At 43.6% G+C, this 21,644-nt stretch overlaps 1 protein-coding gene across 7 annotated transcripts in view; it reads left to right on the top strand.

The window, feature by feature from the left end:
* Positions 1–20,096, top strand: part of AK8 (adenylate kinase 8) — a 69,297-nt gene extending 49,201 nt beyond the window's left edge. For all 7 annotated transcript variants that reach the window (XM_033077153.2, XM_033077154.2, XM_033077157.2 and 4 more), the window contains 2 exons: positions 17,422–17,502; positions 19,510–20,096. In XM_033077153.2, the coding sequence (XP_032933044.1) occupies positions 17,422–17,502; positions 19,510–19,756 (328 nt within the window). In that variant the 3' untranslated portion in view covers positions 19,757–20,096. The remainder of the gene's footprint in view (positions 1–17,421; positions 17,503–19,509) is intronic.
* The last annotated feature ends 1,548 nt before the right edge of the window (positions 20,097–21,644 follow it).

Here is a 21,644-nt window from a genome sequence, read left to right as displayed (position 1 = left end):
CTGAAAGGAGGGAGATTTTCCTGCAGTAACTATCTCTCACAAATGATGAAACATTAGAAAAACTGAAGAAACTTTTCTGTCCTGGTTGCCCTTATGTTGGAACTCCTTCTCTTGGAAGTTGCCACCAACATCAAGGCTGCCTTTCTGAACTCAACACCAAACTGGAGAAGGAAAATTCTGTAAAAGCAGCAGAATCTGGACTAATTTTGATGTCTTTGGCACTGGCAGCAAATTTTAGACAAGGCAAAGCAAGCCAGTCATGTCTCAGTCCAGTGACAACTTCGTGATACCAATCCCTTCAAATCAGCAAAGGTTGTTCAGGGCATTCACCTAAAACACAACTTTGGTTTAAGAATGGAGTGAAACAGCCAAGGAAACCAAAGTGTTATCATTTACAGAGCAGCCAGGTCTAACCCTGTGCTCTTCCCCTCTGCTGAAGTTTTTATTCACACATTTTGGAGCATCCCCAAAGGTTCTCTGAACTCTCCTTCAGGTTCTCTCAGTTTGCTCTGTGCTCATCTCACTGTCCCTGGCTGACTCTGGGATCCAGCAGGGCTGGGGGTGCTGGGGGTGCTGTGGCATTGCCTGAGCTCCTCCTGCAGCTCTTCTGGAGCCCCTCTGGCCCAGAGTCCCTCTGAACCAACAATCCTGCTGAGATGGGTCTGTAGGAAAAGCTGTGGCTGCAGTCATGCACCACCAGTGCATTTCATGGTGAGCAATGCTGATTGGTCTCACAGGGTAAAATATGATGTGCTTTGTCAATCCTGACTATTTCCTCATGGTCATCTTCAAAATTTCACCTTAATTAACTCAGTAGTTAGCACACAAATAAAAACCACATACGTGCAAGGCTGGTTTTGTAGCATTTTTTTGAGATCTGCCTAGAACCAGAAAAATTTTTGAAAATGAGTGAGGGAGGAAAACTTTATATTTAAAGATATGGCAGCATTTTAATTTGGTTAACCAAGGCATTGACTTTGCATTGATAAGAGGACACATGTAGATAAAACTGAGGAGAGTTTTGCATGTAGATAAAACTGAGGAGAGTTTTGCATGTGTGAGAGGTGTAAATGAAGACATGAGGAAGCACAAGGGGAAAGGAGGGCTGCCCAGTGTTGTCCAGCATCTCCCATAATGTCAATATTTTGTTGATTGATTCAGCAGTGTGGCAGCAGAATTTGGCTGAATATTCTTCTGAATAAATGCAGTAAGGCCACCCTTACATCTTGTACAGGTTAAAACTGAGTTTATGAGCTCCACAATCGCTGGAATTCAGAATTTCTGAGGTAAAAACATGGATTGTGCCAGTTGTGCTCTGATTTAGTGATCTCATTGGATCTGGGACTAATCCCAGAGTAAGGCTTTACTCAGAGCTTGTGTGGTAAAATTGGCCCAGGCAGAAAACCCTCAGCAGAACAGGCATTGTGCTGCTTTTGCTTGGATTCTCCAGGCTGAAGATCTGGGAAGACAAGTGCATCAATCTGTAGCAAATATAACACAGTTTTGGTGATTAAAACTGCCAAGTAATATTGCATTTTGAATGGAGTCTGCTTTGTCATTACCACGAGGATTAGAAAGTGTAATCTTCATTAAAACATCAGTGGATTTACTGCTGTTTGCCTTGGAAAAAGATATTTGCTCAGAATTTTCCAGTGAGTAAATTTAGTAAGTGCAGGGCAATTTAAGAGAGGGGAACTGACTCCTGCCATAGCTTATTCTGCAGGAAAGATGTGGGGATGATCCCTGATGTCTGACAGATGCACAGGATCCAATTCTATGGGCCTGGATCACCTGCAGTCACATAAATGTATTAATCACTATCACTTCAATTGGCCTCCTTTGGCTCAGGTGTAAGAGGTGACCCAGGGCTTTTATGCTTTGCAAGGATCATATTTTCTGTCCCTAAATCCATTATGCTTGCAAAATTCCATATTGCAGAATGCTGTCCTTTGAAACACATTTTGTGAAAGATTTTCATCTATTCCACAGAGGCTTTTAAACATTATTCTTTCCTAACAGGTTCTGTATCTCTTAGTTCAGTAGGGCACAGCCATGCTTTGATAAAAATAATTCTTTAAAAATTGTGGTCTATCAATCTTTTGACATGAATGTTGATTAATATCCCACTGATATTCACTGAGTGAACAATCCTGTTCTGCTGAGAGACTGACAAAGGTCAGGGTACAGTGGGTTAAAAGAGTCATGGTTTCATTTAACCTTCCAGTAAAAGCTGCTACTTCTGTGAACATAATTTAAACTGATTTGCAGGACAAGTCTATAGAAAAGGTTCCTCCTCACACACTTGCAGTGAAATCAAAGAATTCATATTGGCCATGAACATGCCCCAAAGTTAAACAGATACAAAATGAAGAAATAATGTGTTTTCTCAACCCCTGGAGTCCTGTGCACTCTTCAGTTTGACTTTTTTTTAAACACTCTGCAGCAAGACACTGAGCTGTCAGAGCTAAGTGGTGGTGGGTGTGGAGAACTTGCCATATTTTTGTAAAGTTTTCTTTCTCCTTCTAAAAGTCCAGTTTTCTCACAGAACTCTGTCTCCTGTTGTACATTTCTAACCTCCATGGATGCACAAGTTTAACTGGCACAGGAACAAATCTTTAGCTTTCATCCCACTAGCCAAAATACAATTTAAATTTGGAAACTTGTCAATCTGGGTTTTGTTAGAACTATTACTGCCAGTCCATGACACTGAATCCAGGTTTTTATTAACTTATTGTGAATAAATTGCTGACATGCATTTTGCTTTGTAATTATTAAAGAATTCAGTGTACTCCAGTTTTGTAATTAGAATCACAGAATCCTGAAAGTTGGAAAAGATCTTTAAAGTCATCAAGTCTAACTTCCACCCAGCACACCACCATGGTGTCACCACTAAACCACATCCTCAAGTGCCACATCCTCACATTTTTGAGCACATCCAGGGATGGTGACTCCACCACTGTTCCAATGCCTGACCGCCTCTTCCATGAAGATTTTTTTTCCTCCTATCTAAACTTCCTTTGGCTCAACTTGAGAGCATTTCCTCTGGATTTTACAGCAAGTAGGTGCTGTTCAGAAAAATCTTTTGTGTGATCAAACACAGCCAACCCAGTGGTGGCAGGAGAAATGGTTGGACATAATGACCTGGGAAATGGAGGAATGAATTCAGTTCTCAAGGTCTTCTCTGTGACTGCACATTTTCATCTCAAACCTGGGAATTTTGTTCAGCACAGCTCTCCAGCTGCTGTCTGCTAAAACTTGAGAGGAGCTTCCTTGGATTTATTAATCATCATCTTGTTTCACTGCCAAGGGTAGGAGAGCGCCAGCATGAGGCTGGATATTTGGGTTTAGTCTTGTAAAGACTTGTAGAGAATTTCTTGTCTTGTAGAGAATTTCTCTCGTGGTTCCTGAGTTTCTCCTGATGGTGTCTTCCTTCACCCCACCCCTACCTGACCCTGCTCTGGATCTCAACTCTTGTTTTACCTTGCTGATGTTTTGTCTATATTTGCTTTAACCAGATGCCCCTCTTTGCATGCAGCACTGGGACTCGTCCCCTCTCTCCTATCAACAATAATTAGCCTTGTAAGACTAATGGAAGAAATCGTGTCTAATTACCCTGTTGAAGGCCCAATTATGTTATTAACATTTGTGGGCTATAAGCTAATGATGAGGAGAGCCTCTCATTTGCATAGCATTAAGTTAATTGAGCTGGAAGCTATGGGGTGGATAGCAGTGATGAGAGCAGGATTCTGTTACAGAATGGATAATGATGACCCGAGCAGGACGATTCACCTGACAGGTTTATTAATTAACAGCTATCTGATTACCTCAAAGAAATGGCAAGTGGCAGTGCTTCTGAAGGAAGCTGCAGTATTTTTTTTAATGAAAGGTGCTCTATCACTGTGGATGTTCTGGGGTGATTTATGGTAATGGCAGTGTAAGCTCTTTCCTGGAAGCCAACACAAAAAGCTGTTCTGGTTTCCTCCCTGCCCTTAAAATACATTCTGCAAAGGGCTGATATTTGTGAATATTCCTCATTCTTACAAGGTGCACTAAGTCAGTGCTGCTGAGTTTGTGTGGTTGTCTGAACTGTGCATTTGGAAAATTCTTAATTGTTGGGTAACCTGGAAGCTTTGCCCTCAGAAGAACCAGAGGATTTGATTTTGTAAAAGGTGTTTTTCATTATGGTGTTAGGCAGGATTCTGTGTTAGATTAGTGGGGAGATAATATAAACATTCAGCTTTTCACATTCTCCTGGTATGTGCCAGCTGCAAGTGGAGGTGAGTGCCCTTTCCTTCAGTTTATTTCTGGGTACAAACTGTTATGCATAGTGGTTGGGCCTTTTAAGGAACAGGAGCCTTCATTTAAAACAGTTCTAAGAAGAAAAATCCATCTTTTTTTTTGTTAAACATCAGATTCTGTCAGATTAATTCCAAACACATTGTAATTCACAACAGATTCAGACAGAGTCTTGTTTGAACTAGAGTATCTTTTGGAGGAAAAATCACTCTGTTTAAAAGTTGCCTGTGCAATCAATCCAAGAGTGAATAACTTCCTATGCAGTTACTCATTATTAGAATCCCACACCTCAGTTGTGAATGTAGCTGAATGCCAAATATAGTTTCCAGTCAGCAGATCTTTTATATTTTCTTCATCTGCTCTGAAGAGCCCATTATTAAATCCCATGAGCTCCAGACCTTACCTAGTGACTGAAATCCTCAATTCATCCTCAAAATACCTTTCACCAGACATGTCTCAGGAAAAAAGAGAACACTACAGATTTTAACCTTTCAGATAATGACTTTTTAGCCATTTAAGTGGCCTGATGATTAATGTGTCAATACTAATAGACTTGTGAAGAGCAAAGACTTCTAGATAAAATGTTTTCACTGTTATTTTCATAGAATCATAAAATACCCTGAGCTGGAAGGGACCCACAAAGATCAGAGCCCAACTCCTGACCCTGCACTGACACCCCAACAATCCCACATGTCCCTTGTTGTCCAAATGCTCCTGGAGCTCTGGGGCTGTGCCTGGCCAGTGCCCCACCACCCTCCAGGGCAGAACCTTTTCCAAATTCCCACCTACACCTCCCCTGGCAGAGCTCCAGCCATTCCCAAGAATTTATATACATAAATTTTCCCTGTATTCTGCATCTGGTGTTTGTTGGGCCCCAAGGAGCTGAGAACATTGAACTGGTGTTGGTAGAGAGGTCAGAATTTCAGGTTAGTTGCTGCATAAAAACAGTGACAAATCACCACAGGCACTGCTGGTCAACAGGAGAATAGAAGAAAAATGAAAAAATCAGAGATGAAGGAAGCTCCTGATCTGAGCTGTTCAGTCGTCCTGGCTCAGGAAGAGCAGATTCCAGGGCATTGAGGGTTGATTATTCCATGTATTCCATGTATATATATTCCATTATTCCATGAGCTGTTGTGGTCACCTGTGTGATGTGGAGCAAGAAGAATTTGTGTGACATTTCCTCCATCCCCTTCCAGCCTGTGATGGTTCAGAGCCTGTGGCTGTGTAGAAATCACTGGAGGAGGTTGTTCGGGACAACCAGCACAATGAATAAAAGCCTTTAATGGAATTTAAACCCTCCATCCTCCTCATCCTCATTAGCTTCCTGTAATCACCAGCCCACACAGTCAGCGTGGATAGAAATATCTTTACCATATAAATTAGATTTTCTGCAAGGTGTTCTGTGGTTCACCACAGTGCCTGGCTGTGTAAAATAGACAAACACAGATCCAATAGAGCAGGAATTATGTATTTAATTCAGAGTTCTGTATAGAGTGCTCATAAAAGCTTGATCATGATAGAGGGGCCAATAAACATTTGGGAACATAAATATTTCTGTAGGAAATGGCTTTGTGAAGCATTTAGTTGTTGAGTAATAAGAACAACAGAGAAAATCAGAATAACAGAAACCTCCAGGTACTGGTCTGATGGGTTATATATGTTGCAATGATAATAATGTTGAGGGAGAATTTTTATAGGACCAGTCGCAAGGAATACATCGAGTCCTGCCAATTTACTAATGAATTCATTTTTCTTGTGCCTGTCCCACTTGCTACCCCTGCTGTTCAAAATTCAGCTTTAAACCTGAAAAGCAGTGGATGGCACCTCGGGGTGCTGAGCTGCTCCTCTGAGTTTGTGTGAGCTGAGTGTTTTGAGTCTTGGGCCATTTCTGGAACATCCATTACTTGTGTATTTAGGCAGCAGTCCAGCCAGACAACACAGGGACATATATTTTAGGAAAGCACACATCAAAAAGTGTTTTAAATGGCCAAATTGTAGGACAAAGCATTCTGGCAACACAGCTGGTGCTGTCAGTCTGTGGGCTAGAAAATAAGAAGAGAACCTCTAAGAAAAATAAAAGCCACCTAGGAATAGCTAATCAGGTTAGAAAGGATGTTTTGGATCCAAGGATTTTTAGGGCTGTAGAAAAAAATGGAATAAGATTAAAAAATGTTTGTCCATCCTGTCTGACAGATGTAGGAGAAGATAGAATCGTTTGTTACTTTTGTTTTTCCTCTGAAAACAGCAGCAGCAGTGAGCTGGCAGGAACAGTGAAATGCAGTTAGCAAAAGTAATGGGAGTTGAAAGTTTGACCTTTTGTGATGGAAATTTGATATGAAAAAAGGGTCTTTTGATAATTTCTCTATCCAATCAGATATGGGAGATGTCTTGATCCTGTTTCCTTATTTGCATGCTGACTGATCTCATTTGAAAACCCAATCATTCAGAAATATTGGGACGTCAACAGAAATGTTACAAACAAGAAGTTGTTTTATCTGAAAGGTCTGCAGGATGTCATCTCTTGTTTTTCACTCCAGTGGCCTGATCTCTTCTTCATGATTCCATGTTTTTATTGGCAGGATAAGTTGAACATATTGAAATGCAAATAACTCTTTCCACATTGAACTGAAATATAGGAGGTTTTTTTTCAGTGTGATTGATTGTATCCAGGCCACTTCAAAAGACACAAAGAAAATACTTTCTGCAGTGCCTCTGATTCCTTGACATTGCCAACTTCTGACGTTTCCTGTTAGCAATCATTGGCACAGAGTGATTCCTCAGCCTGCTCTCACCTCTGCTTTTCTCCCACGTAATGCCCACAGTGCTGCTCACCGTTCCTGGGACAGAGTCTGGGCTCACTTTGTCCCCACAAACACTTTTTTTGTTGTTTCTTTGTTGCTGTCCCAGGTGCTGAATGTCAGAAATGTAATCTGATGGATTTTACCAAATTGCAGATGTATTTAATCCTACAGTGGGTAGTTCAAAGCCCCCCAAGACCACATGTAGTGTGTAGAACTGTCCCCATGAGTACCTGAAAATTCAGATTTCACAGCCGAGGCACTGCCCACTCAGGTGAGTTTGGGATCAACTTTATCTCCCAGACAATTTAACCTTTTTATTTTCTAGAGCAGGCAATCCAATTTCCATTTTACTCAGCCTCCCAGTGGATTGATGACAGGTTTTTCCTGCTGTGTCAGTGGTGTCATTATCCCTTATTTCAGAGCCTACCTGTTAAACTAAGCCAAAGTTTTGCAGCACTTAACCCAGAAACTGGGGACAAACTATCAATATATGGTAGCTCTGAATAAAGGGAATTATTTAAAATATTTTTTTTTATTTGCATGCTTTTTAACATCAGTGTCAAGCTATGAGAAATCTTTTTTCTTTAGTACCTCAAGTTTTTTTCCACCCAGACTGCCCCAAGCCTGCTAATCTGAGTGCTGCCCTGGGAGATGGAATGTGCAGCTCCTTTCTGGGGCCACTTAGGTTTGCTGTGCTTTTTTAAAAAAAAATAAACTGTTCACTGAATGTAGGTCTCTTGCCTCCCTGAACACCTGCACTGGCTTGCAAAGACATCCTGATTTCTGGTGGAGGGCTCTCCATAGGGATTGCTTTCCAAACCCAAATCCTGGAGGGAGCAGGTGCAAGGAAAGGGATGAACCAGATTATAAACTTTACATAATAATTTATTTTGGAAGTTGCTGAGCTGGTGTTTGTACAGCACCTTGGAATGGAAAGCTCCAAATTAGACAGGTCAGGATTTAGCACAGAGTCCCTCAGGTGGGTGACAAAACACCTTGCCAGGGACACAGAGGGGTCTGCAGCCCTCATCACTGAGCTAAAGAAATCCAAATTCACCCAGCTTGTTGTTTACTTAGTAGATTCCAGGGTCTAACACAAAATAGTGCCTGTGTGAGATGTTTATCTGATGGTGCCTAATTTCTTCTGCAGTACCTCTGGAATGAGCTGGGGATTTCACTGCTGGAAAAATATGCCTGTTTGACTGAGGAGTAACTTGACTGATAGGCCCCTTCAAATCCAGAGAATCTGTTTCATCAAACCCTGTGGCCTGTCAGCTGTGGGGGAGTGCTTTGTGAACCAGCAGGAATGGCAAATTCCCCCATTCCTTGTGCAACAAACTGGAGTTGTTGGGATGAGCAGCACTCTGAATTAGACACCGAGCGTTGTCCCGGATGGGAAATCAACCTCCTTCATCTCTCGTGTGTTTTAGAATATCAAACCACCCAAACCTAAACATGATGTGCTAGTCTTGATAACCACAGCAATCTAGCTCTTCCTTGCTGCATTTTTTTAGTACACTTTCCTCTCCACCTTCCTCGTTCGCTCCTCGCTATTAGAAAAACAAAAAGCAGCTCAGCGCACCAATATTTTCTCCACGGTGAAGTCAGCATAGAATATTAGTGTCCAAAAAGTTGTAAAACAAAAGACTATCATATGTTGCACCTTTTAATCATGTAATTGCTGAGTGACATTTAACTCTGAGGCTTTAAGTTACTCCTTTTCAGCCAGCCTTCTCCTCGTGCCCCTCTGGTCCCTCCCTCCTCCCAGAGCAACCTGCTTTTGCAGAGTAGTGCTTTAACTACACTGAAGTTTGGCTGGGCTTCTACATATTACAGCAGCAACACGAAAGCAAACAATTGAAGTATTTGAGAACAATGAAATATGTATGGCTATCTGTGACAGCCCTATAAAGCAGAGCAATTAGCCGCGTAATCCGAGAAAGCCAAAGCGCCCGGCAGCCCACGGTTCCCTATTAGTTAAATGCTTTTTGTACGTCCTCATCCCATCAAATCAACTAACACTTCCTTTAATTGGTTCATGAATTATACAGCTCGGCTGCATTATAATTTAATCACCAGTAAACATTCCTGGGGCCTGCTGTAAAGTGTATAGCGCTCATTAATTCCTTAATTTCAGCAGATGGAAGGGGAGATCGGATGAACGGTGGCAGTACAGAGCGCCTTGGGCAATGGAAGAAGGAAAAAAAGGTGGGGGGCCGTTTAGATTTTTTAAGGGCTGTCAGAAACTCAATCTGTGAGCTGTCAGCAGCCTGGACCCGCTCTGCCTCCCTCCTCCTCCTGCCTTCACCCCACCTACCGCTGCAAGTGACTGACGGATTCATATGGAGCCTTGTCAAGCCGTCTTTAAACATCAAGCCAGCGGGTAAACCAAGCCCAATGTAAATTAATTCTTGTCTTACGGGCCCCCCTTTCTCTGTCCCCATGAATATTTCATGGCGGGCAGCATAAATATTAATTCTAATAGCTCTGCACAGTGGTTATTATTTCTGTTTTATGACAAATATTCATAAAATATTCAGGACCCTTTTTTAGAACATTTACACACTTGATTGTGAAATTTTCCAGCTTCCTGGGGACACAGTAAACATATTGGGGTTCTCTTGATGGACTTTTTTCTCTCTTAATTAATACTACGCCACATTAATATTTAATCAGATTTAGTTTTCCTTTCCCCAGAAGTGAACCCTATTACATTTGAGGATTTATTTGACAGTATTTAAACAGGGAATTTTTATTCCCTATTATGAAATTGGTTTCCTTTGACACATATATAAAATGACACATCATAATCCATTCTTTTATTCCCTCCCCTTGCCCCCAAATCATACACTTTTTTGGCGTCAGTTCTTTTATTTATTTTTACATACCAAATATCTTAGTAACAACAAAAGTTAGCATTTAAATATTGGGGGTGGGGGTTAAGCATCATTTACTCTAAATTTGATTCTGTTAATTTAATAAGAAAGAAAAGGATGGGTTTCCTTGTTAGGAGCAGGAGGTGCTGGTGCCAAGCTGCAGACAGGTAGCAAAGGCATCAGTCCTGAGATGAGTTTGCTGGTGCTTAACCCTGGAGTTGTTTCTCCACTCCAGATTTGCTTTGCAGAATCTAATTATTGCAGGGCAGGGTTGCAGGGATCTGAGGAAACACGCCTGCATTTGGGGGAGAGGGTTCAGGTTCCTGACCTCGGGCCTCTGGGGCTGCAGAGGCTGTGCAGTGTCTGAGAAGGGGTTTGATTAACCTTGTGCAGGGCAGAAATGGTGCCAGGCACACTTCTCTAAAGCACTGCTGGCTGCCATCTTATTCTGTGATTCATAAAGCACCGCTGGAATGAACTCCAGGGGGAATGCAAAGATGCTGGAATAACAGCTGAGAGTAAGGAGGAGGCAAAGAATAGAAATGAGGGGAGAAATGTAAAGCAGTTTTGAGTGCAGGTATTAATGCATCCAAACCCCTTATTACACACAGAAAGAGTTAATGTTGCCTCCTCAAAAGAAGCTTTAAAAATGCATTGAAGCCACTCCTACCAACACATTTGCTTTCTGTGTTCCTTTCACTGTGTTCTGCAGTGTTTGCACAGCCCCAAGTCCTGCAGACCATGGAAGGGCTCTGGCTGCCCAAAGGCCTGGGGTTCCTTCTGTGAATCCATGGAGCTGCTTTGCTTGATCCCAGCTCCAGACCCAGCCCATTGTTCTGTTCCCCCTGTGTGAGCTGGTGTGGCACCTGCTGGGACACCCCTGAGCCACCAGGCAGTGGGGTGGGACACAGGAGGGACCCTGTCACCTGGTGGAGCCCAGCTCATCCAGCTGGGGGTGGAAAACATCTCCCAGAGCCATAACTCTGCACTGCTGGGGAGGGGAAGGAACATCTGCAGCCACGAAGGATGTTGTTCATCTCACTCCCCTGGCCAGCAGCCACATCCTGGGAATAGTGCCCCACTTAGCTGCCTTTTGTAGTTATTTGACAGAAATGCATCCATTTGAAAAGATCCAGGGTCTGGAAATAGCTTGTCATGCCATGAATCACTGTAAGAGCTCAATGAGAAAACACTTGTGCTGATTAACCTGTGTTTTAGTGTTTATGCAGTGTATTTTCCTTCATGGTTGAAACCTAGAGGGTGAAATTACTTCCCAAAATAGAATCAAGCATCTTTCATCAGAAGATATCCCAGAGTTTGAAAGAAATCAGTGAATGAAACCTCCCAACAGCTCCTTCCATAAATAAGAGATAAGGATCATTTTATCCCTTGCAGAGTCATGCAGGAGTATTTAGGGTAGGGAATAAACTGTGATTCATGTCAAGTCAGGGGTGCAGCCTCAGCAGAGCCTTTGTGGTCTGGTTAGCCATGAACAAAACACGTGGTGAGAGCTGCACTGAACCCTGAACAAGCCCTGGGAGAAGGTAGATGGGATCTGTGCAACCAGTTTTAATTTTTAAGAGGGGGACTGGGGATGCAGAATGTAATTGTGGAAAAATAACATGCTTGGCATCCTGTGGCTGGGCCATGGTGCTGGAGAAGGAGTTTAGCCAAGGTTTCAGGTTCAAGGTGTCTTTATGCCATAGGGAAGGGGAGGCTCTTCAGAGGAACTGATTGACCCAAGTCAGTATCTCTGGCTGGAAAGTCAACAAAGATAAAATGGTCAGGCTTTTATCTGGAATTATGTACTTGGATTCAAATCTGAGCCTCCTCATACCTGTCAGGTTGGACCATAACTTGATTTGTCATATTGTTGTGATCACTCAGTGGTGCTACCCAAGGAAAAGACCTTTCTGCAATGCTGATAATTTTTGTACCCTGACCAAAGCTGCCATCCAACTCCTCTGTGCTTGTAAAATCCAGAAGTTTGTTTATTTTTGTGCACTTTTTGAAACTTTTAAAAGCTACTAATATGGTCAGTTTTAACAATGAGAGTCTTAGAGTTTACCCAAATTCAGGACAGTTTTTAGAGGTGGTTTTGTCCCTCTGCCAGTCCAGTCCATGATGCCCCTGAGGCTTTTCCATGTGAGAACTCTGTGATTTCCTTCCCCACCTGCTTTGGCTGCTTTGTGAACCAAAGGGAGGAGTTTCTGTGCCAGGGGTCACAGCAGGATTGTACCTGTGATGGCCTTTCAGGACCTCCTGCATCCTTACACTTCAAACTCAGCTCTTCCTCAGCTTTATATTTCAATTACAAACTTGTAGTGTTCCATTGCCAGAGCAGAGTCCTCCAGGAGAGTTGTTTTCCATGGGGATTTGTGCCACAGCACCAGGAGCACTGTTGATATCTCCATATGGAATAAGATGTTCTGTGCCTCATGAAAAGCACAATTATTTGTAGCCTTGAATTTGATGTTTTCTGATTGTCTGCCTGGAAAAGGAGATAACTTTGTGTCTCTTCCCCTCTCTTTCTTTCATTCTCTCCTTCCTGTTCTTTTTGCTCTGATTTAGCTGAGGGTCTGTCAAAGTTGTGCCAGCAAAGTTTGCTCTAACTTTGACATCACACAGGCATCTGATCTTCACTTTTTTTTTTTTTTTTTATTTAAAGCAGACTGATGTGGTACGTTGTAAACTGCCAGGAGCACTTGCTAATTTAGTAGTTAATGACAGTCACAGAGAGTGTTTTTCCTGCCCCTGGAGAGGTTTTAGACACAGCTGGGGTAGATTTGCCACTATCAATTATGCACAATTTTAAACAAGAATTGGCCAGCAGGGGCCTCTTTTTTTTTGCAGAGTGCAGAGCGTGAAGAATGGGAGTATGGCAGCTGGTACCTGCCTGCGAGGGAGAAGATATATAGGAGTCAAGAAAATAAGGGAAAGATTAATAGCTTACTATTTTTAAAGTTGCAGTTTCAACTCAAAAGTTTAAAAGCTGCATTAAAAGTGGCTGAGTCTTGGCTGGTGGTGTGTTTTTGTTTTAATTTGAGCATCCTAACTTTGTTGTAAAGCTTGACCTGGTCCTGGTATAGCCACAAGTCAGTAATCTCTGTTTTTAAAAGCCAGGTAGGGATCAGGATCCTGTCTCAGACATCCTGTTGAGTTGTCTTTACATCCTTAAATGAAAACAAGGCATGAATTTGATGTCACTGTATAATCTAATTTCACTGTATTTCTGTAAAAAAGGGCTTGGCTTTGGGCTCCACTCCACCAGTGTCAATCAAGAGCAACTCCAAGTAGTGGGAAATGCCAAGGATGAGAATCTGACCTAAGTAAATAGCTCAGGTCTAGAGCAGCCAACATCTGGATCCATCTAGGTCAGCCTCATGAAGCAGCTGTGCTGAAATGACAGTCCCTGGCTCACAGGCAGAGCTTCAGCTCTCTGGAGATGTGAAGGCAGCTGGCAGGGCAGTGGAGCTGTCCTGCAAAGGATGTCCTTAGCAGGAGCATTCCTTACTCCCCAGCACAGGATTCCAGGATTCAGGTACACAGCACCTGCTTCTCTTACAGCAGCACTCAAAATTTTTCCCTCCCAGGTGTTTGAAGCCAGTGTGGTTATATCCAATAAACAGGAATATCACCACTAAATAAATTCTTGTGAGGACAGCACTGAGCACTGCCAGTTGTTAATAACTTGGATTAAGTGGGTTGGTTGCCATCTGGAACAAATGCAGCTCAAGATTAGTCAAATGCTGTTGTGTAGGTCACAAATCCTTCACTTATGGCGTGGTTGGGACACATTTTTCCAAAAATGCCATCTCATGATCAGGGGGAAATAACACCTCTGCCAGCCCTGCTCTTCCCTCTCCTCCCTCCATTTGCCAGGGAAGCATCAGGATGCCCTGGTGACCTCCAGGCTCTGAGGTGTCACTGTCTGAATAGTCAGGAGGCAGAAGTGGCTGGAATGCTCCTCTGGAATGCCAGATGGCTGTAAGAAAACAGCCTTATATTCCAGCTGTTAGGGCTGGAATGAATGCATTTCCTCGCCATCCAAAGGCAGCAAGTTCTCATTTGACTGGGTACACAGTGAAGGTGTCATCATCATTATTAATTTGTTGGAATTTAATCTCTCTAATGTATCTGGAAGCTGCACTAAATTAGATAAATGATGTCAAGTACAGTGAAGAAGAGGCAGGATTCTGACACGTGGATTTTTTGTGCCTTTTAACATTTGTGTTCACAGTTTTATCATCTATAAAAGCTGACAGAACTGGACCTTTTTCCCACAAATCCCTCTCCTGGGAGATGGAACAAAGGAGAGAGGCCAGAGCTGTGCTGAGGAATCCCTTGGTTTCCCTCCATGGGAGTCAGGAGGACCTTTGTCCTCAGAGACCTCAGAGGCTGCACCAAGTTTTCCCCACATCTCCAGCTGGATGCCAGAGATTTTTGGTTGCCCATGGGTGGATTCTGCCCCTGTGGCACAGGAGTGAGGATTCCTGGTGCCCCTGTGCCCAGCCCTCACCTTGCTGAGTGACACCACTCCCCTGGAGCAGCTGCACTGGGAGCTGTGGCAGAGGAGCTGAGCTGGATGCTAATCCAGCAGGGTGATGTCGTGTACTTTGATATGAGGCTGTGTTTCCTCTCCTCCCTGTCTACCAATTCTGATGACATCTGTTTCATATTCCCCTCAATAGGAGTTGTGACACATTACAACATACAAAGCCTGGCTGATTCCTAAAGTGAGCTTTACAGAGCATGGATTTATGTGAGAAAACCATGCTGGCTGTGTGGAATGGGCCGAGTTCCAGAATCCAGACCTTGCAGGGAGTTGTTCCAGTTCCTGCTGCATCAAGGCCATGGGTGCAGCTCTCTGTGTTATGAGGGTTTCCAAGAGAAATCCAATAAATGTGTTACCTGGGCACTTGGAGGCTCAGCTTTGTTATGTGATCAGAGTCAGAAGCCTGAGCAAGGGACAGAGGCCAAAAGTTGCCCAGAAGTTCCTTGAGGAGCTGCAGGAGATGTATCAGATAGCCAAGGCTGACACTTCCCAGCCTGCAGCTGTGTAAATAGGCTTTACTCATGTGAGTAAACCTCCTGGGGCTGTGTAATAGACTGTGTGGGGTATGTGTCTCCTTCAAAATGGTAATAAAGCTTTCTAATTGGAAGTATTTTAAGTCTAGACTGTAGTTCTGTCAGTGGTTTTCCCCTTCATCTTTTTTTTTCCCTGCTTCTGAACGATTTTAAACTGACAGCCCTGGGGAGTGTTGTTTTCTCTTATCTGTGGGAGATGTGTGGAGTGGCAGGGTGAGGCATCCCACCTTCCTCTGCAAGGACCCTTGGATTGGGAATTTGTGCTGCTGTACAGTGAATTCTGAGTGTGCTGTTACACAATGCACGTGGGGGAAAAAAATCCATATTAGCAGGGATGTCTGCACCCTCCCACATCTTCCCCCTCCACTCCTCTTTAATGGTGACACCAGACTGGATAATAAGCAGCATCTTGTTTGGAAAAGAAGGGAGTCTCAGACAAGGCTTTCAGAGTTCATTTTGTTGGCAGCTTTTTAAGTGGAGTTTTTTAGGCTCTTCTGTTTCAAATACCATAATACTTTTTGTGTTCCTAACTATGAATTACGACAAGCTTTCTTGATATGCCAGGTTCTAATCCTTCAGTGGGTTTGTTTATCTCAGGATATAATAGGAAACCGTATCAATTATCCTGACTGTATAAATGTTGTTCCTCTCTACTAGAATATTCATCTTGAGACATATCATCAGATGTTACCTGTTCTGACAATCACGTTTTTGTGCCATTGTTGGGCAACAGAAACAAAGAAAAACAAAATGTTAAGAGTGTAAGGGATAAAAGAGTGTTGAAACTGTTGTTCTTTTCCTGTCTTTGGAATCTCCAAGATCTTGAATGTTTTATTCCTGGCTGTTATTTTGTTACCACAGTGTGAATAGAAGTCATTATCTGTAAACATTTGAAAAGAGAGATGATTTTCATAACTTTAAATCCTACAAAGGATTCTAGTAATCTGCTATGTGCATGCCAAGGTAAAGCTCAGCCTTTCATCTGGTCTGATCCCACCCAGTCAGTGAAAAATGTTCCTTTGGTGAATGTCTAAACCACGCAGTATCTCCTGTGAGAAGCAGACAAAAATGAAAACAGGAAGCCTGGCCTTGAAGGCAGCAGCAGGAGAAGGTGTGTTGTAAAGAAAGGTGTATTTACAGCCTTCAGGTTGTGCTTCACTGGGAAAAATTACTTTCATAGGTTCAAAGGGAGCTTTATTTTTTATTTTGTTCTGAGCTATTTGTTAAATGTGATCTTTGTGCAGATCTGCTCTAGTCCCCAATAGCTGGGGGGCAGGGGATTCATGTCTGCTCACACTCAGCAGTTTACCAAGAATTTTCTGCTGAAGAGCTTTAGAGCACAAATATAAAATTACCAGGACCAGCATAGTGAACTAAAAAGAGAAGGAATCAATGTGAAATGGGCACAACAGTTTCTGTGCAGCAGTGGGATGTGTCTGGGTGCATGTGGGGCACGTTGTTTTCTGGTTTTGCATCCTTCATCCACATAAGGACATTTGTGTTATCTCTGTGAAATGGGTTGGCAAGTCCTGCTCCATCCCCCAGTGCAAAGCTGTTCCTGGTGTGGGAGCCAGCCCAGGGGCTGCCCCTCTCACATGCTGAGCAGCTCCCACTCGTTCACACTCAGTGGGAATTGCAGATTCTCATCTTCAGATGAAGCATTCAGCATTCATGTTTCCTTTCAGCAGTGCCACCAGCAAGGCTGCTGAGCTGCTCCCCATGCCCTGGCAGTGCTGATGGGAGGGACAGGGAATTGTCAGCAGCATCCTGAGGCTTGTGTTCTGTCTTAACACTCATCCTGCTTTGAAGGATGCAGGGCAGGAGTGGGAGAGCAGGGGAATCACTCTGAGGGGAGACAAGGGCAGGAGTGGAAGTGGACTGAAACAGCAAGAGGAAAATCCCTCTCGTGGGCACTGGAGAAATGGATAATTCTGGCAGACAAGCTCTTTCTCTGTCCTTAACAGGAGCAGCAGAGGTGTTTTATTTCCCTCTGGGGGCATGTCACTTGGATTCTGTTTGCTGCTTGGGTTGGGAAGTGGATCTGGAGAAATTCAGAGGGAAGTGCTGGGTGGTGAGAGGGCTGGGACAGACTGAGAGAGCTCCAGCTGCAATTCCCCCACCCTGAGCACACAGCACACACAGTGCCAGAGAGCTCCTGCCTTGCTGAGCCTGCAGACCAAACAAAACCCGAGCAGAAGCTGCGCAGAAATCCTGTGCTCGTGTTTGTGACACCGCAGGTTTGGGGGGACTGTCACTGCCACGGCTGCTCTTTGTTTGGTGAGGATTAACTCCCACTCTGAAGGTCACAAGTGATGTTCTCAGGGTGTTAAAGCACTTAATTGTTGTGTTGTCCACAGGGTGTTCTTCTTTAATCTCCCCTACGAGTCCATCATGGAGCGCCTGTCCCAGCGGAGGACTGATCCTGTCACTGGGGAGAGGTGAGCACTCCTGCCTCGTGTGCAACATTTTCCTGACTGCCAGGGAGATGAAAGCACCAAATAGGCTTCTTAGAAATCTAAGGAGCTCAGGGATGCTTAGGGATTCCTTAAAAGAAAAGTTAAAACTTTGATAGCTCCTGAAGCACCAGCCCACCTTGCTGCTGCAGCAGCTCCTCGGAACAGAGGGTTGGAAATCCTGGTGCCTGAAATCTGCAGCAGCAAATAGCTCAGGTCTAACATTTTCATGGTAACTAAATTGGCTGGTAAAATAATGCTGAGGGAAGATGTCTGAAACCTAGCCTAAGTGCAGATGGTTTTCAGATATTCCCATGGGAATTTGGAAGGTTTCCCAGCTGGGGAAAATGGAAAACTTGCTGCATTTTACTTCCCCAGGCTCCTGTGATGGTTCTGGGTGCTAGGAGGTATTAATGTGTTTCCTGCTCAGTAGAGCAAACTCATTTAAGTCCCAGAGTCACTGCAAGGTTGGTTCATCTCACTGGTGTCACATCCCCTTGTCCCACCAGGGACCTTCAGCTTTCCTGCCTCTCCACCCTTGATTTCCAGGGAACAAGCCACAAATAAATTTATCTCCCCCAATACCTGCTGGAGTTGGCATGTGTTCACAACTTCACTTGTGGTCTGGTTTTGTGATTTCCCACACATAAATTTTAAACCCTTATTTTGCTTTTCTAAAGGCTGAGAACATCCTATTGCATCAAGGACAAATCCTGAACCCTCAAAGATTAAGGCCATAAAGAATGGATTTGTCCCAAAGTGACGGATGATTATTCAGACATCTCACTCGAGGTGCAGCATTAACTTGTGACAGCAGCAGTGATTTGCTGTAACTGCTCTCTTTGCTTTAGTAATGAGCAATGTGGTTGTTCAGCAGAAAGGAACAGGCTGAAGCAAATCATTCCCACATCTTTGCATTTCTTATCATTAGGATTAGGCTGTTCAGTATCTGCTCCAGTTCACACGCTTCCCTCTGCCACACTCTGGGGTTTATTCCTCACAAATTCTCCGTGAATTGAATTGTTTTAGGTGCTGTGTCTAATCCTTGGCACTGTGGAAAGCCTGCCCCTCTGGCTGCAGGGTGTGGCCTTCAGCTGTGCCCTAAATGATGCCCATGTGCACTGAACTCTGTGTCCACTCTGTGCCTGCTCTCTCCTTGGTTTTGCATCTATCCCAAAAGTTTCAGGAAATTTGGCTGCACAGGAAGAGAGATAAGCTGGTTTTGTGTTAGGGCAGAGGAGACATTTACTCAGGGTTAGAATTACCAATCCTAACAGGGAATTTAAGCATTTGATTGCAAAGGAACTTTTAGAGATTGTTGGGAGCCCTTGGCAAGGCAGGAACATCATCAGAATTCCTTTGGTGTCAGCTGAGCTGGGCTGTGGCACTGCTACAAGATTCTGAGGATGAAAATCCTTTTCCCTGCTGAAGTAACTGAGGGAAGCCACAACTGTGAATTGAGGGAAGCCAAATTCTGGCATTTGGAAAATTAAAAATAGCCAACATCTATCTCAGGTGAATTAACCTTATTTTACCTTCTGCTACATAAAAATATTGGCAGTTAAATGCCTGAGAGCTTTAAACACAGTTTAAGTGACAGGTCCCAGCAATGCTGGGACACAGGGGTGTGTTTATGTTTAAGGTTAGGGTTTTTTAGATGCTTTTTAAAGACAAGAATCAAAGATTACAAGTGAAAGATCTGGAAATGCTTCTGAAGCTGGAGCATTGGGAAATGTGATAGAAATCTTTCCTTGTGTGGAGCAGATAAACACAACCAGTGTCAGCTGCAGAGAAACCCTTGGCCTTTGAGGATCCAGGATTCTTGAGGGCAGCAATGACAGATTACCTGCCCTGAAATTTCCAATCTTTGTTTTAAAACCCCAACCTGGAGCAGAAAGAGGACTGTGCTAGGTAACAGCATGAAGGATCTGCAGAAGTGACTGCTGTGTCCTCAAGCTGAGCTGAAACTGTGGCATTTCTTCTCCTCTGCAGATACCACACCACACTCAGACCAGCTCCCACCCCAGAGATCCAGGCCCGGCTCAGGCAGAACCCCAAAGATGAGCAAGGAAACATTGAGAAACGCCTGAACATCTATTACAGCCATGTCAAGGCCCTGGAGGATTTTTACCAAGATGCCTTTTATGTCAATGCTGACCAAGACCCTTTTGTTATCTTTGAGTTCATAGAAAGTTGTATCATTAAGCCTCTTCCATGTAAAAACATTAGAAGTTTATAATTTGAAGGGATGATTTGTAGAAGAGTTGATTTGAATTTTTTCCCTGTAGTATTTGCAGCCTGGTTGCTGAAGTGGCAGATTAGCACCAGGGAAGGGGAAGTCAGGCAAGCTGTGCTAAATGTGAAGCTCACCAAGGCTGATTGAAGTACACAGGGTAAGAAATTGGGCTTTAGGGGAAGTTTTTTGGCTTTTGTTTTGTGATGCAAGATATCAAATACCATGGCTGGGGAAGTCCTGTGGTTAATTAAAATATTTTTTTCTCTTTCTGAATAGTAGTTTTGTCTTCTTCACTGTGTAAGACCCATGAAGCCAATTTGGAGTATTAAAGCTGTTAGATGTGTTTGTGTCTTAATTCTCCACCAAAACCACCCAGACACTCCCTGTCTCCCTCTGTCCCTGCAAGCAAACCCTAAAGCAAAGAGAAAAACAAAGCTCCCAGCTCTGCAGTGAACTTTCTCCACAGGGTTTGGGGTTGGGGGCAGGGGTTTTCACTCCCCTGTTAACTCAGATTGTTTAAAAAGTGCTGACAAACCCTCTGCAGATGCAGTGGCCATCCCCATTGTGCTGGGAAAGACTCAGAGCAGCTGGACAGGATATCCAGAGCCATGGAAAGATGATTGCAGGTTCATCACTTTCATTGCCAATCAAGGACATAATGAGCTGCAGGAGCAGGTGGGTCACTAAATTCAGTTTTCCTGGGGTAACAGCTCCCAGCCTGTGGCTGCTCTGGCTGAGCTGTGCCTGGGCACATTGGTGTCCAGAGTTTCTTTTTTTTTTCCTTTTCTGGCTGGATATGGTAGCAATTAATGGCTTTTTACCTGGAAAATCTCTGATAAAAGCCATCTGGCTGTCTCAGACTCTGGCTGTGGAAATGCTCATCCTTCATGCCTGGAAGAAAGGGGAGTGATTTGTGCTGTGGTCAGAGAACTGGGTTGGATGCTTCTCTTATGTCTCCCTCTGTTTCTTCCCTCTGTGTGTGTGTGAATTCCCCCTGCCAGGGCTTGAGGAGGAGCTTCAGGTTTCTCCTGGAAGCCTCAGGGAAGGTGCAGGCAGAGAGAACAGGCGTTTGGGTTTAGGTGACTCCTCTGGTCCTGTTGTTCTCAATAGATTTGGGTCTTTGCTGTTGTCTTTGGCTGTGTGTGTCTAAATCTATATGGAGAAATGAAAAATGCCCAGGTCAAATTTCCTTCTTGCTCCTGTAGAGAAACTTCAGGTGGAAAGACCCAGGTTGTCCAGGTGGCAATGGGAATATTGTGATATTTTGTGAGAATTGAAAGTCAGAATTTTTGATACTTTTGGGAGGGGAGGGGTGTTTGTTGATGGATGGGAATTGGACTGTCTAGCCTTGAGGGCAGCTCTAAAAGTCTCAGAATAAATAACTTTGAAATCTAAGAAAGCTAAATCCAAGCAGTCTGAGTCCCTGGTGCCTCTTGAGCTGAGAAATTCCCGCCTGTAGCACCAGGCTGAGGCAGAGGCTGCTCCCAGCCACAAAGCCTTGTGTTCAGCTGGGCAAGGACATCTTTAACAGCCCTACCTGTTACAAATGTGCTGCTTGGTGACTGCTTGGGCAGCTGGGTTTTCTGCCATTGCTATGAAGATGTGCTGCAGCCTTCATGCATAATTGGGAGCCCTTCTATTAATAAAACATGGGAAGCTCATCTTGCTAATATCACCTTCATCTGAGCGTTCCTACTAAATATTTTGATAGATGAAATGGGTAGAGAGTGTATTTAAATACTGTTTGTACTGCAGCTAGGGTACAAAAGGGACAGTGCATCTTTAATTAGACAGGTACATCTGCTTAATTAATTTAGCTGTAAAGCCCTTTTTCCTCTTCATTCTTTCATCTATATGCGGATGCTATATTAGTTCCGCTCCGCTGGTTCCA

This window comes from Catharus ustulatus, chromosome 21 (assembly GCF_009819885.2).
Source record: "Catharus ustulatus isolate bCatUst1 chromosome 21, bCatUst1.pri.v2, whole genome shotgun sequence".
NCBI classification, from domain to species: Eukaryota; Metazoa; Chordata; class Aves; order Passeriformes; family Turdidae; genus Catharus; species Catharus ustulatus.
The sequence above is the reverse complement of the archived record's forward strand: the minus strand, read 5'-3'. Positions and strand labels throughout refer to the sequence as shown.